Source organism: Brassica rapa, chromosome A03 (genome assembly GCF_000309985.2).
Source record: "Brassica rapa cultivar Chiifu-401-42 chromosome A03, CAAS_Brap_v3.01, whole genome shotgun sequence".
Classification (NCBI taxonomy): Eukaryota; Viridiplantae; Streptophyta; class Magnoliopsida; order Brassicales; family Brassicaceae; genus Brassica; species Brassica rapa.
Genome location: NC_024797.2, coordinates 15,648,307 through 15,661,449, shown reverse-complemented (window position 1 = coordinate 15,661,449; position 13,143 = coordinate 15,648,307). Strand labels below are relative to the sequence as shown.

At 39.1% G+C, this 13,143-nt stretch overlaps 5 protein-coding genes and 1 non-coding gene across 6 annotated transcripts; 2 read left to right on the top strand and 4 right to left on the bottom strand.

Moving 5' to 3' along the window:
- The first annotated feature begins 9 nt into the window (after positions 1–9).
- Positions 10–4,436, top strand: LOC103859018 (receptor-like protein 46). Its single transcript, XM_009136500.3, has 2 exons — positions 10–2,085; positions 2,390–4,436. The coding sequence occupies exons 1-2, from the start codon at positions 1,485–1,487 to the stop codon at positions 4,228–4,230; spliced, it is 2,442 nt and encodes an 813-aa protein (XP_009134748.1). The 5' UTR covers positions 10–1,484; the 3' UTR covers positions 4,231–4,436.
- Positions 4,437–4,609: 173 nt separating this feature from the next.
- Positions 4,610–6,526, bottom strand: LOC103859017 (5'-adenylylsulfate reductase-like 5). The gene is made up of 4 exons (XM_009136499.3): positions 6,118–6,526; positions 5,803–5,990; positions 5,377–5,501; positions 4,610–5,255 (listed from the first exon to the last, which is right to left on the bottom strand). The coding sequence occupies exons 1-4, from the start codon at positions 6,289–6,291 to the stop codon at positions 4,831–4,833; spliced, it is 912 nt and encodes a 303-aa protein (XP_009134747.1). The 5' UTR covers positions 6,292–6,526; the 3' UTR covers positions 4,610–4,830.
- On the bottom strand, positions 6,481–6,552 carry TRNAW-CCA. Its single transcript has one exon. It is a non-coding gene; the product is annotated as a tRNA-Trp (tRNA).
- Positions 6,553–6,748: 196 nt separating this feature from the next.
- On the top strand, positions 6,749–10,595 carry LOC103833570. The gene is made up of 3 exons (XM_033288434.1): positions 6,749–9,114; positions 9,193–10,161; positions 10,237–10,595. The coding sequence occupies exons 1-3, from the start codon at positions 7,393–7,395 to the stop codon at positions 10,426–10,428; spliced, it is 2,883 nt and encodes a 960-aa protein (XP_033144325.1). The 5' UTR covers positions 6,749–7,392; the 3' UTR covers positions 10,429–10,595.
- Positions 10,596–10,689: 94 nt separating this feature from the next.
- LOC103833551 (uncharacterized protein At1g43920, Chloroplastic-like) lies at positions 10,690–11,614 on the bottom strand. The gene is made up of 2 exons (XM_009109637.3): positions 11,215–11,614; positions 10,690–11,083 (listed from the first exon to the last, which is right to left on the bottom strand). Exons 1-2 carry the CDS (start codon positions 11,467–11,469, stop codon positions 10,814–10,816), a joined length of 525 nt encoding a protein of 174 aa, XP_009107885.2. The 5' UTR covers positions 11,470–11,614; the 3' UTR covers positions 10,690–10,813.
- Positions 11,615–11,927: 313 nt separating this feature from the next.
- On the bottom strand, positions 11,928–12,428 carry LOC103833550. The gene is made up of 2 exons (XM_018653947.2): positions 12,273–12,428; positions 11,928–12,192 (listed from the first exon to the last, which is right to left on the bottom strand). The coding sequence occupies exons 1-2, from the start codon at positions 12,325–12,327 to the stop codon at positions 12,008–12,010; spliced, it is 240 nt and encodes a 79-aa protein (XP_018509463.1). The 5' UTR covers positions 12,328–12,428; the 3' UTR covers positions 11,928–12,007.
- Between the last annotated feature and the right edge of the window lie 715 nt (positions 12,429–13,143).

The window sequence follows — 13,143 nt, the reverse complement described above, 5'->3', positions numbered from 1 at the left end:
CTATTTTTTTAAAAAATAAGTCAAAATAATCTTGAACTCTTTTTAGACCATTTAAAACATAAATTCTTAGTTAAACATGAATAACTCGTGAACTTTTCTGACGAAACCCTTTTAACTTCATAACTAAACATCCGTTAATTAAAAAACAGCATACATTTAGTATCACGAGAAAACTCTAATATAAACCCGAAAATCTCTCCTAATTCATTTCCTACAAATATCCAATTTCTCATTTCATCTCTTTCTCTAACTCATCTCTCTCTAGCAATCTTTGCTTGAATTGTTAGAAGATATAATGAGATAGTGTATGGTTTGTAATGCCAAAAGAAGTATTGTAGCTTCATGGTTGAAGGCAAAATTCACTAAGAGATCATACAAAGAAATAGAAGCTACTAAAGAAAAATCCAAAGATTGCAAAAGGTTTATCGCTTGTGGAGATGATGAAGGAGATGAGTTAGAGAAAGAAATGAAATGAGAAATTAGAAATTTAAAAGAGATAAATTGGGGTTTTCGAGTTTAAATTAGAGTTTTCTCGTATTGTCAAAATGACAACGTTTTGATGCCTGTTAACTTTTAATTAACGGATGATTAATTACAAATTTAAAAGGGCTTGGTCAATGACTAAGAATTCATAATTTATTCGTATTTGACCAAGGATTCATGTATTAAGTGGCATGTTTTAGAGTTCAAGGTTATTTTTGAAACTTCATGATTAAAAACTTAAGTTCCCCTGAAAAATATCCACAAGTTACTTAGAATTTTAGTTATTCAAACCAAAATAATTTAGACAAAAATGGAAGCTATAATATTTTTACACTGAAAGTATATTTTAAAAAATTAATTAACTTGTTGTAAGAATTTTAGTTTCTCTGATTATTTTTGAAATATTAGTTGTGTATTAAATTTGATCTAAAAATCAATTAGAATTCATAGTCTTAACAAATGAAACTCAATCATGTGGAGTCTATAACTTATGCTCAGAAGCACTAAGAATAAAAAGTTCTTTTTTACATTTGAGCTCTTGTATTTTCAACCAAACACATTTAAATTTGTTATATGGTAAACAATTTTTTTTTGTCAACTATGGTAAACAATTTCTTGTACAAATAAACTAAAGTTAACCGCTAAAAAAATTATATTATTTTTGTAAATATAATCAGTTTTTACATACATGATTTAATCGATTTTCTAACTCAGTAAAATTACACATACTAATAGAAACTTCAAAACCTAAGCAGAGCCGACTAATTGAAGTCGGTATAGGTAAATTTCAACTCATTATTTTAAGGATACAAACAAAAAGAAAGACCTTACAAGTCAACTCGTTTTCTCACTTAGTGCGTTCAAAAAAGATTCCACAATGAACAGAAACATTGTCGATAAGCTAAGTCTTTTAGCAGTATCTCTCTCTTGTATTGTAACTATAAAACAAGACATGAAGAAGAAGAGTGAGTGACACAAAACAAAAAGCCCTGAGAAAAAAAATGCAGAAGCCATGTCTTCTCTCCTGCTTCCTCTTCCTCTTCTTCTTCTTGGTTCCACAACTATCTTTCTCTTGCCCACCAGACCAAAGACAATCCCTTCTCGAGTTCAAGAACTTGCTTACTCAGACCATCAAGAACCACTCCACAGCAGCAATTACCTTGGAAGGTTTAAAAACCTGGAGACCAAACTCAGATTGCTGCAAATGGCAAGTTGTGAGATGCAACACTCGTTCACTACAAGTGATTGAGCTCAATCTGAACTCTCTTGTTCTCTCTGGCTCAGTGAGCTCAAGCCTTCTGAGACCGATTCTGCGTATAAGCTCTCTTGCAACGCTAGATGTCTCTTCTAATTACATACAAGGAGAGATTCCTGGAGATGGTTTTGTCAACTTGACCAGGTTAGTCTCTCTTGACATGAGCCATAACAGCTTTAACGGCTCTATCCCTCCTCAGTTGTTCTTCTTGAAGACTCTTGAGCGCCTTGACTTGAGCACGAATGCTATTGGTGGTACGTTGAGTGGTGAAATCAAAGAGCTCAAGAATCTGCATGAGCTTATTTTAGCTGAGAATATCATTGAAGGAGAGATTCCTCCAGAGATAGGTACGTTTAAGAACTAATCTCAAAGTTTGACAATATATGGCAGGGCCGGTCGAACATGTTATGAGTCTAAAAATAAATAATTTTTAAAAAAAATTCAAAAATGCAGACATAAATTATGGTCTAAAACCTTAAAATTTAGATATACAGTACTGCTAAATTTAAAACTTATAATTTTTATCCAACATCTATAGATAGTTCTATTAATTTTTAAAACTAAGTTATTACATCTTTAAATATACTGTTAATAGATGGAGGTTGTAGATGTTACTGACTTTATACTGTTTTGTGTGTGTTGTGTTACAAGGGAGCCTTACTGAACTGAGGAAACTATCATTGAAGAACAACAAGTTCTCTGGTCCTATACCTTTGTCCTTGTCAAAGTTAACTAAGCTTGAAGCCATTGATCTTCAGAACAACTCCATCTCCTTTGAGATTCCAGACGGTATAGGGAGCTTGCTCAATCTCTCAACTCTGTCCCTGAGCAGGAACAACTTGTCTGGTGGCATTCCATCGTCTGTTCAAAAGCTGACTAATCTCAAAACTCTTGAGCTTGAGAATAACCATGGCTTGTCAGGGGAGATACCCACATGGCTGTTTAGTCTTGAGAAGCTGAAGATACTGCAGCTCGGAGGAAACAAACTCCAGTGGAACAAGAATGGCTCTGTCTTTGCACTCTCTAAGTTGACACATCTGTCACTTAGATCTTGTGGCTTAGAAGGGACTATTCCTGATTGGCTCAAGAACCAAACATCTCTTCTGTTCCTGGACCTGAGCATGAACAGACTTGAAGGAAGTTTCCCAAAGTGGTTGGCTGATCTGAAAATAGGAACCATAATCATGTCAGACAACAGACTCTCAGGCTCACTGCCACCTAGTTTGTTTCAGACTTTCAACCTATCAGTTCTTTCCCTATCAAGAAACAACTTCTCTGGTCAGATTCCTGATACTATAGGCGGTTTAAGCGCGGTAATGGTACTGATGCTGTCTGAAAACAACTTCTCAGGACCAGTACCAAAGACTATTACAAATGCCTACAGGCTGCTGCTACTGGACTTGTCTAAGAACAAGCTATCAGGTGAGTTCCCAAGGTTCAGCCCCAGTTCATTGCTCGCGGTTCTCGACATATCTTCAAACGAGTTCTCAGGTGATGTTCCAGCTTCCTTTGGGCTTTTCACCATAATGCTCTCCATGAGTCAGAACAACTTCACCGGAGAGTTCCCTCAGGACTTCAAAAATCTCCCATTCTTGATCCATCTTGACCTTCATGACAACAGAATCTCCGGCAGCATTCCATCAGGGCTATCTCCATCTCTAGAGGTGCTTAGCCTGAGAAACAACTCCATCAAAGGCTCAATACCAGAAGACATATCAAACCTCACAAGCCTCAAGGTCTTGGATCTCTCAGACAACGAGCTTGATGGGTCTCTTCCTTCATCTCTTGGGAACCTCACAGGGATGATGGTATCTCCCACAAGCAACTCTTCCGCTTTTAGTTTTATGCTCAACTTCGGTATTGAGATACATGACTTGGCAGTGAACTGGAAGAACTCAAAGCAAGGTCTTGCCAACAGAAACCTCTACCTCTACACACTCTTGGACCTCTCCAAGAACAAGCTACGAGGAGAGCTCCCAGCTTCCTTAGGCAATCTCAGAAGCTTAAAGCTTTTGAACCTCTCTTACAACGACATCTCTGGATTGATCCCACGGAGCTTTGGAGGTCTTGAGAAGATAGAGGTCTTAGACCTTTCACACAACAACCTCTCTGGAGAGATCCCCAAAACTTTATCCAACCTCAGTGAGCTGAACACTTTGGGCTTGAGTAACAACAAGCTTACAGGTCCTATTCCTGAGAGTTCTCAGCTAAACAGGTTAAATGATCCAAACATTTACGCGAACAACAGCAAACTATGTGGAATGCAGATCCAAGTACCATGTTATAATGCAACACAGAGAGAACCACCAGAGGAAGAAGAGGAAGAGGAAGCATTGGTTTCATGGAAAGGTGCAGTCATTGGTTGTCCATGTGGGTTTCTTATGGCGGTTGTGATAATGTATGTGGTTGGCTATTTCAGCAGACCACCACCTCCACGGAGATCTCTCAAGAACAGAGAAGGGTTTAAGAAAATGAAAGCTTCGTCTCCTTGAGACCAAATGACTGCAGAGTCCTGAGCTAGACAGGTTAAATGATCCAACCAGCAGCAAGAAATGAATCTTTCTAAGCTTTAAGTTCTTGAGTTGCGTTCTCCTCAAGTTAATGTATCTTATTATGAAGTAAGCAGATATCTTAATCACCATCCTCATGATTGTGATGGTTCAATAATATTTGAAAAATGGTTCAGGCTTGTAGTAAACCGTGAAACATTCATAAAATGCTATGTGCTATCCTCTGTGATGCAACAGGCACATGATAACGGCGTACCATTTCATGTAACTATCATGGAGCCAACACAATTCAGGCAAACATTACAATAAGATTCAGAGAAATGTTAGATGAAACAATCAAATTATTCTCGACTCAGAGAAATGAGGTCAAAACAGATATCTCAGATTTATAAAAAAAAAAAAGAAAAGAGAAAGATATTCACAAACAGAAGCAAAGCTGTTCCTGGATTTACATGCTTTAATGCAGACAAGTTAACTCAAAAGTCAGTATAACATTACTATGTAAGGGAACTTTTTCCAGAACACACTTAAAGCTTATCTCTTTCCAATGCTGACAAGATACTACAAGGATCTCTCAAGGGATCAGGATTGGTCTGATGAAGTTTGGCCTAGAGAGACGGACGCGAGAGATGAAGCCCAGGCTTGAGCGTTCTTCGCCCTTTCATGAAAGCTCCTTGTTTTGACGAGTCTTAGTTTCAACCATAGTCTCCGCACATCGACCATGTGAAGAGCACGGCTGAACACTTGGCTTACCTCTCCAAATCTTTCCAGGTTCAGATTGGGAGCATAAGAGGCCCACAACGCTTTCATGCGTGATTCTGCTATGGGGAAGACGAGGATTGCCACTTGTATACAGATAAACAGCAGAGACAGTACCAAGAACGGATCTCGTTTGAATATTTCACTAATAGATGTCCCATTGCGTAGCCATGTGATCAGGCTACCGTCGGTAGCGTCTAAGGTGGTTGCTGGTTCCCCTTCAGCCACATACTGGACAGGTTTGAGACCTGTAAAACCATAATAATCATCAGTTAATTTTCAGGCAGAGATTCAGGAATATTATAAGATAACACAAGCATTGCCCAAAAAAAAACGAACACAAGAAAATACGTGGGGGTGGTGGATCACCTGTTGATTCATCATAAAACTCAATCAGGGATGTAAGATCCTTACGACCATGGTATCGCGCCTTTAAAGTTTGGTTTACCATCAGGATTGAAGGTAAGCTATGGATACCATACCTTGAAAAGACACTGCAACAACTCAATTTAATGATACCAGTTAATAAACAAAGGATAAGCACAAAACACATGATAAGACATATAAATAAATGAAAGAGGAACCCACTAGTAATACAATTACACAAATCAAAATGAGTATTTATCAATGAAATGTAAGATTAAGTAACAACAAACACACATAACAATAATTAATATTGATCCTAAATCGGTAAAAATATGATTAAGGAACAGATTATGAAGAAAAGCTAAGAAGCAAACTAAGTTGCTATGTAGTGCTTTTAACAAAGACTAGTGACTAAACAAGGCTGCTTACGATGGTAGTGCTTGAGAATGCTCAACAGCTAAATGCTGTATCTGAGGGAACATCAAACTCAACATATCAAACTTAGTTCGCACAGCACGTGAGAACGGGCACCAAGAAGCATAAAAGAGTACAGAGACATAAGCATTTCCATCATCATGGTTCAAAGCCATTAACCTATCCAGCGAGTCTCCATCCACCTGCCATATCGCAAAAATCAAAACTTTAATATCCAATTTTCAATTTTTGCAATTGCAGACAACAATTGGTGACGGTTTATTACACAACAAGGAAGGGTTTTATTACACAATAACTAATTCACGATACCTCGATAGGAGGACTTGGACGGAGAGAAGGAGGGCATTTCGAGGCTAGATCGAACCGGAACAGCTCGAATTCGTGATTGCAGACGGAGGAGTCAACCGGAGATGAAGCGAGCCCAGAAGGGAAGCACGACGCAGCTATTACACAGAGGAGGAGAATCGGAAGGTGGAGATCCATGGAGCTTGATGGTGTGAATTCAAGAGGGAGGAGAAACAAAAAGGGTAGGATCGAATCGAAGGGATGAAGATAAGAACAAAACCTAATTCGTCTCAAGAATCAGAACTTCTATTAGGGAAATTTGGGCAAATCATAGATTCGAGAAGGTAAAAAAAGGAAAAAAAAGTTCCGGAGATACTTTCGGGGTTTTGAACCCGACGTGAATCGAACACGCAACCTTCTGATCTGGAGTCAGACGCGCTACCATTGCGCCACGGATCCGGATGTTATTGGTTGCTTTAAGATTAGTTATATACTAGTATTAACTATAAAAGGATCGTCAATTGAAAAAGATAAAAAAAAACTTTATTTACAATTTTTTTCATCATTCTAACCAAAATATTTGTTCCACGATATATAATGTTAATGCTAGTTTGTGTAATAAACGATGGTCTAAAACATACATTCTTTAGAAAAAAAAAAACAATTCTGAAACTTGTTCATCTTGTGTTTACCATCAGTTACTACTATGCTATGAATCCAAAACAGCCACTAGTTTACAAAATTCTGACTGAAACCAAAACACACTTGTAAATAAACCAAAAAATCAATAATCTTCAACATATCACACAAGTGATATAACAATATATATTGTTTTTAGATATATGTATGAGTTTTGTCAAAACATTAGTCCAAGATATGCAATGATTAATGAGAAATCGGCCAAAAAAACACTGAACTTTGCGGGAATTGCCAAAAGAAACCTGTACTCGAGCCTGACCAATAAAATCCTGAACTTTTGTTGACTTTTCGGGTTTATTAAGAAACTTACGATTGACTGACCAGATTAACACACCGTTAACCGACAGTTAAGACAGTGTTAACTCACCGTTAATTACTTCCGTTTAGTGAAACTACGTCGTTTCATTCAGTTGTTTTGTTAAACACAAAATCTCAAGACGATGTCGTTTTGCTTAATTAAAATTGTTGTTAGCTGGACTCGAACCCGTGCACTCGTGGACCTAAGGGGGTTTTGCCACTGAGCTAGTGGACTTTTCGGAAGATTATCACACATGTTTATTTTTATTGGTCAAAAGATGTGTTTGATTTCAATCAAACAAAATGAAACCCGTGTTTGAACGTAACCCTAATTTCTCAAATCGATTTGGGGATTTCTCTTGTAATGGTGAGGAGATGGTAAAGACGAAGTTCACAAGGAATGGAAGGGAGGTAATGATTTTCGGAGCGATGAGGAATTTCGATTACGGGAGTGACGAAGCGGTTCAAGAGTCGAAGAAGGGTGGAGAACGCGATGCTTCTGTGAGTTTGTCATCGCCGGAGAGATCGAGGATTCGTAAAAGCGTTGAAGGGATATCGATGTTGGCATCTACAGAGGTGTCGAAGGCGTCGAAAACAAGGCGGGGAACTTCATATGGGTCGCCTGCGTCATCTCCGGAGAAGACCACGAGGAGGGGAACTTCATATGGGTCGCCATCTCCGGTGAAGGCCACGAGGCGTGGTTCAACTCTGTCTCCTAGAGTTTCGAAGAAGCAGAAGGTAAATGTGGCTCCTTCTGGTGATGACAGAGAAGAATGGCCAGAGACTGAGATGTTGGCATCAACAGTTGCGAAGAAGACAAGGCGGGGAACTTCATATGGCGGGTCGCCTGTGTCTCCTAGACAATCGAAGAAGCAGAAGGTAAACTCGGAGAGGAGTCTAGGTGATGATGGTGATGACAGAGAAGAATTTCTCCAGATTGAGGAATTTGGGGATATAGGTGATGATGGTAGGGAAGATGAGGACGGTATTGCTGGCATTGAGGAAGTTGGTTGTACAGATTTGAGTCTTTATTTTGGTGATAAAGCAAAAAATGATGACTGTGAGGTTGATGAAGACGAAGGCGATGATGATGCATGGGATGATGATAAAATCCCTGATCCTGTGTCATCAGATGATGAGAATGAAGAGGAGATGAGACCTGCGCAAGCTTACAGAGAAGACACTGATCCAGAGGAGCTCCTTCAGCTAGGCAAGACATTTTCAGATGCTCAGGACTTCAAACATGCTTGTCTGAGGTATACCCTGAAAACCAGATACAACATCAAGTACTACAGATCCAGTAGCTTGAAGATGGGTGCAAAATGTGCCGCTGAGATGAGAGATGATGAGGCTCCTTGTCCCTGGATGGTCTACTGTTCGTATGATAGGAGGAAACAGAAGTTGATGGTAAAGACATACGTCAATGACCATAAGTGTGAGAGGACAGGGTATTCCAAGATACTTAAGAGGTCAGCAATTGCAAGTCTATTTGCTGAGAGGTTAAGGCTGAATCCAAAGCTCACGGCAAAGGAGATACAGGCTGAGATATTGAGGGAGTATAAGATGGAAGTTTTAGAAAACTCATGCATTAAGGCCAAGACGAAGGTGATGAAAGAAAGGAGGAAGACCCATGAAGAGCATTTTGATAAAATCTGGGATTACCAAGCAGAGATATTGAGGAGCAATCCTGGATCAACCATGGAAATTGAGACCATACCAGGAGCCACGGTTGGAAGCAAGCAGCGGTTCTATAGACTCTACATGTGTTTCCAAGCACAAAAGGAAGCATGGAAGAAGACTTGTAGGCCTGTTATTGGCTTAGATGGAGCCTTTTTGAAATGGGACATCAAGGGACAGTTGTTGGCTGCGGTTGGAAGAGATGGAGACAATAGGATTGTCCCTATTGCTTGGGCTGTAGTGGAGATAGAGAATGATACAAACTGGGATTGGTTTGTGAAGCGTTTGGCCTTGGATTTGGGATTGGAAAATGGGAACGGCTTTGTTATAATGTCTGACAAACAAAAGGTAAACACTTTGCTTTCATGATACTCAATGAATGTTTGATTCTTGTTTCTGATTTCTTTTTTTTTTCTGATCTTGTAGGGATTAGTGAAGGCAGTTCATACCCTCCTTCCAGAAGCAGAGCATAGACAGTGTTGTCGCCATATCTACGAGAACTGGAGGAAAGGTGGAAAAGATCTAAGGTTACAGAGGTTCTTCTGGTTCATTGCAAGGAGCTACACTCCTGGTATGTTCAACTACAACATGGACGAGCTTAAGAACTATGATCCTGGCGCACATGCATCTCTGATAAAGACAAAGCCAGAGACTTGGTCTAGAGCTTTCTTCAAGATAGGCTCCTACTGCAATGATAATCTGAACAACTTGTGTGAGTCCTTCAACAAGACCATCAGGGAGCCTAGGAAGAAACCTCTGCTAGACATGTTAGAGGAGATTAGGCGCCAATGTATGACTAGGAACTACAATAGGTCTAAGATGGCTAAGGACAGGAAGACTAGGTTCACCCCGAAGACACATAAAGAGTTAGACAGGGTTGAGAAGAAGTCAAAAGAATGTAGTCTGCGTTGGGCAATTGGGCCAGAGACTGAGGTGGAAGATAGAGACCAGTCTTATGTGGTGAATTTGGAGAATGAGACTTGTGCATGTCGAAGCTGGCAAATGAATGGTATTCCATGCATCCATGCTGCTAAGGTCATCCTTGGCGTGGGAAGAAAAGTCTCTGAATTTGTTGCTCCTTTCTACACAACCTCTAAGTGGCGTGAAACCTACAGTTTTGGGATCAGACCTGTAAATGGGATGATAGAGTGGCCTCGGACCAATAGATTAGGTGTGATTCCACCACCTAATCGAAATGGCAAGCCTGGTAGGCCTAAAAACCATGATCGAAAGAAGGGAACCAATGAGACAGTGTCTACTACCAAGCTGAGTCGTGCGAACAGGGTAATGACATGCTCTAATTGCAAAGAAGAAGGGCACTACAAGAATACATGTCGGAAGGCTTTTGTTGAGAGTCCACCTAAGAAACCAAGAGGCAGACCAAGGAAATATCAGGTTAGGGTCTTAGTTTCTATCTCATTGTTTTTTAGCTCTCGGTAATGTGTCTAACAATTCATTTATATGTTGCAGGGACTACACTTTGGCGAGTCACAAGCTCAATCCTCAGAAGCTCAAACCTCACAAAATCAATCCTCAGCATGGGAAGTTCCTCAATCTTCACAAGGTCAATCCTCACAAGCTCAACCATCACGATGGGAAGTTCCTCAATCCTCACAAGCTGAAGCATCACAGACAGCAGCGTGGGGAAGATGGTTTTTTTAGATGCTTGTGTGTTGTTTATGATGGTCTCTGTCTGAATGCTTTCGTTGTGTGTTATTTATGATAGTGTCTCTGTCTGAATGCTTTTGGAACAAGAACTACCTTTTTCTTTCTTCTCTTCCTGCTGTTTTAATTTGAAACTTTCAATGAAGATAGTGTCGGTTATTATCTTTGTGTTTTCATCATGTTGTTTATCGTGATGGTCTGTTCATTGGTGTGTTCATTTGTCCTTCTATAAACAATCAAGAAGTAAAACATAAACATTACTGAAACATTGTCTTAAAACATAGCCTTACATGAACCATGAGTCTTACATAAACATAGCCTTACATAAATAGAGTCTCCTAGTAGATATTCATAGACAACCCATCTGCTTTGTCAAACATGATCAACATGAGTTCTTAGGTAAACATAGCCTTACAAGACATATCACACCGCCTAAACAAACCACCGAAAAACCCACTTTCATGATCACATTCAGCTTCTTAAGTTCATTGCTCGCCTTCCTGACATCTTCTTTCAACTCTTCCTCCACGGTTTTCATGCTTTCGATCTCCATTTTAAGTTTCATAACATCTGATGCAAAGCACTCAATTTTTGGCAATGCATCTTGAACCTCTTCGTAGACAGCTTCATCTAGCCATTTATACAAGTGATCCTAGACACAAATCATGAACACAATCTTTATGTTCAAACAATTTCTCACTGACTACAGTCACAATCAAACAATTTCATCTAGCCATTGAATCTTATGTTCTTTTCTTAAACACAATCAAATTAAACACTTACATTTTGAAACGTTGGGCATCTAAAGAAAGTTCTTCCTGGATTGACCTTCGTTTTTGATGTGTATATCCCAGTTCTTCGACCACAGCCGCATTGCTCCGGGATACCACGAATTCCCATCGTATTCACAGACGAATCCTCACAACCCGAACTCATCATGCGATACTCGAAGAAGGAGAGATGAGAATCGAGATTCTTAAGGACGAGATCGAAGAGAATCGAGCTTGAATCGCGAACTGGATTTATGATTTCGCCCATTTAGGGTTTATACCAATCGGAGGAGAAAACGCCGTCGTTTCTTTTTGATTCATTTAAGTCGGATTCAAAGAGAATAAAAGAAACTGTGTTCGTATATCCATTGCAAAGTCCACTAGCTCAGTGGCAAAAACCCCTACCATTAAACCCCAGTACACGAGTTCGAGCCGTTGGAAACCCATATTTTTAATAACACAGCTATATAAACGACGTCGTTTGTCTTTAATCAGACAAAGTGATGAAACGACGTCGTATACTTTAACACCCAAAATTAACGTCCGCTTAATTAACAGTTAACTCGGTTAACGGTGTGTTAATCTGGTCAGTCAATCGTAAGTTTCTTAATAAACCCGAAAAGTCAACAAAAGTTCAGGATTTTATTGGCTAGCCCATATGTCCAGGTTTCTTTTGGCAATTCCCGCAAAGTTCAGTGTTTTTTTGGCCGATTTCTCAATGATTAATGTACACAACAAATAGATAAGTTTTTTATTAGTAAAATTATATTTTATTAATTCCAGTACATATAACATATCTGAAAAAATCAGCATAAACAAACACAGCGAATAACTAGTTGAATGGGAATGCAGCTCACACGACACCCTTCCCTGCAGTGAAAGTCTTGTGGCTTCACAACCTGCGTCGAAGCTTCATAATGCACCACCGGAGCTTCCTCAGGTAACAAACGACTTGCCTCAACATTTTGAACTGTCATAGTACTCATCATCACTACAAAAACGAAACTAATATGTTATTATATAAAAAAATATGAAGAACATTTTTATTTCTTTTCATACAACAAAACTTACCGCATGCAACAGCTAAAAGAGCAATGAAAGCAAACTTCACTGATAGCTTCTCCATTGTTTTCCTGTAGAGGATAATATTACAAAAGGTGTCGATGTATCCGAGGATGTCTTAGCTTTTGTGGATGTTTTTAGAGAAGATATAATGGTGTATCGAACGTTTCAGTCAATACTTATCAAGTCAAGGTCAATGTAACTGCTAATAGAAGAAAATCATATTAAATTATTACCAATTTGAATAGAATAAAATCTATATCTGCATCCAAATGCAATAGATAATAAGACCAAATTGATATTACCAAGTTAAAAAAATAGATTTAAAATCTTGACATCTGTCTAACAAATAGATTTGAATATGAGAGTAGCACTACAAGAAAACAGCGGTATTCTGACGGACGTTCCGACGGAAAATGAATTCCTCGGAATATACCGAGGAATTTCCGAGGCAATTCCGAGGAAACACAAAATTTGGCTTCCTCGGAATTTCCTCGGAATATACCGACGGAATTCCGAGGAAAATTCATTTCGTCGGAATATTCCGACGGAATACCGAGGAAAATAGTATTCCTCGGAAAAAACCGATGAATTCCGAGGAAATATTATAGACGTTAGAGAGCCGTTGGGGGATTTTAAAAATTCCGAGGAAATTCCGTGGGCAGAAAGGTTTTCCTCGGAATTTCCTCGGAATAGATCTTGTCGATTTAGGGATTTGATTATACATTCCTTTTCCTCAGAATTTCCTCGGAATTTTCCGAGGAAATTCCGACGAAGATAGAGTTCTCCTCGGAATTCCCTCGGAAAATTCCGAGGAAATTCCGAGGAACTTGGGGTTTTAAACCGAAAACAACGTTTTACGGATTGAATAACACGTATA

Bases quoted from the DNA above. Each gene is read 5' to 3' on its own strand.
- LOC103833551 (XM_009109637.3), bottom strand. From the start codon at position 11,469: ATGGGCGAAATCATAAATCCAGTTCGCGATTCAAGCTCGATTCTCTTC. The intron at 11,084-11,214 runs GTAAGTGTTTAA...ATTTGTGTCTAG, and splicing joins GATGCCCAACGTTTCAAAAT to GATCACTTGTATAAATGGCT.
- LOC103859017 (XM_009136499.3), bottom strand. From the start codon at position 6,291: ATGGATCTCCACCTTCCGATTCTCCTCCTCTGTGTAATAGCTGCGTCG. The intron at 5,502-5,802 runs GTAAGCAGCCTT...GAGTTGTTGCAG, and splicing joins CATTCTCAAGCACTACCATC to TGTCTTTTCAAGGTATGGTA. The intron at 5,256-5,376 runs GTGATCCACCAC...ATGGTTTTACAG, and splicing joins GTTTTATGATGAATCAACAG to GTCTCAAACCTGTCCAGTAT.
- LOC103833550 (XM_018653947.2), bottom strand. From the start codon at position 12,327: ATGGAGAAGCTATCAGTGAAGTTTGCTTTCATTGCTCTTTTAGCTGTT. The intron at 12,193-12,272 runs GTAAGTTTTGTT...TCGTTTTTGTAG, and splicing joins TCTTTTAGCTGTTGCATGCG to TGATGATGAGTACTATGACA.
- LOC103859018 (XM_009136500.3), top strand. From the start codon at position 1,485: ATGCAGAAGCCATGTCTTCTCTCCTGCTTCCTCTTCCTCTTCTTCTTC. The intron at 2,086-2,389 runs GTACGTTTAAGA...TTGTGTTACAAG, and splicing joins AGAGATTCCTCCAGAGATAG to GGAGCCTTACTGAACTGAGG.
- LOC103833570 (XM_033288434.1), top strand. From the start codon at position 7,393: ATGAAACCCGTGTTTGAACGTAACCCTAATTTCTCAAATCGATTTGGG. The intron at 9,115-9,192 runs GTAAACACTTTG...CTGATCTTGTAG, and splicing joins TAATGTCTGACAAACAAAAG to GGATTAGTGAAGGCAGTTCA. The intron at 10,162-10,236 runs GTTAGGGTCTTA...TATATGTTGCAG, and splicing joins GCAGACCAAGGAAATATCAG to GGACTACACTTTGGCGAGTC.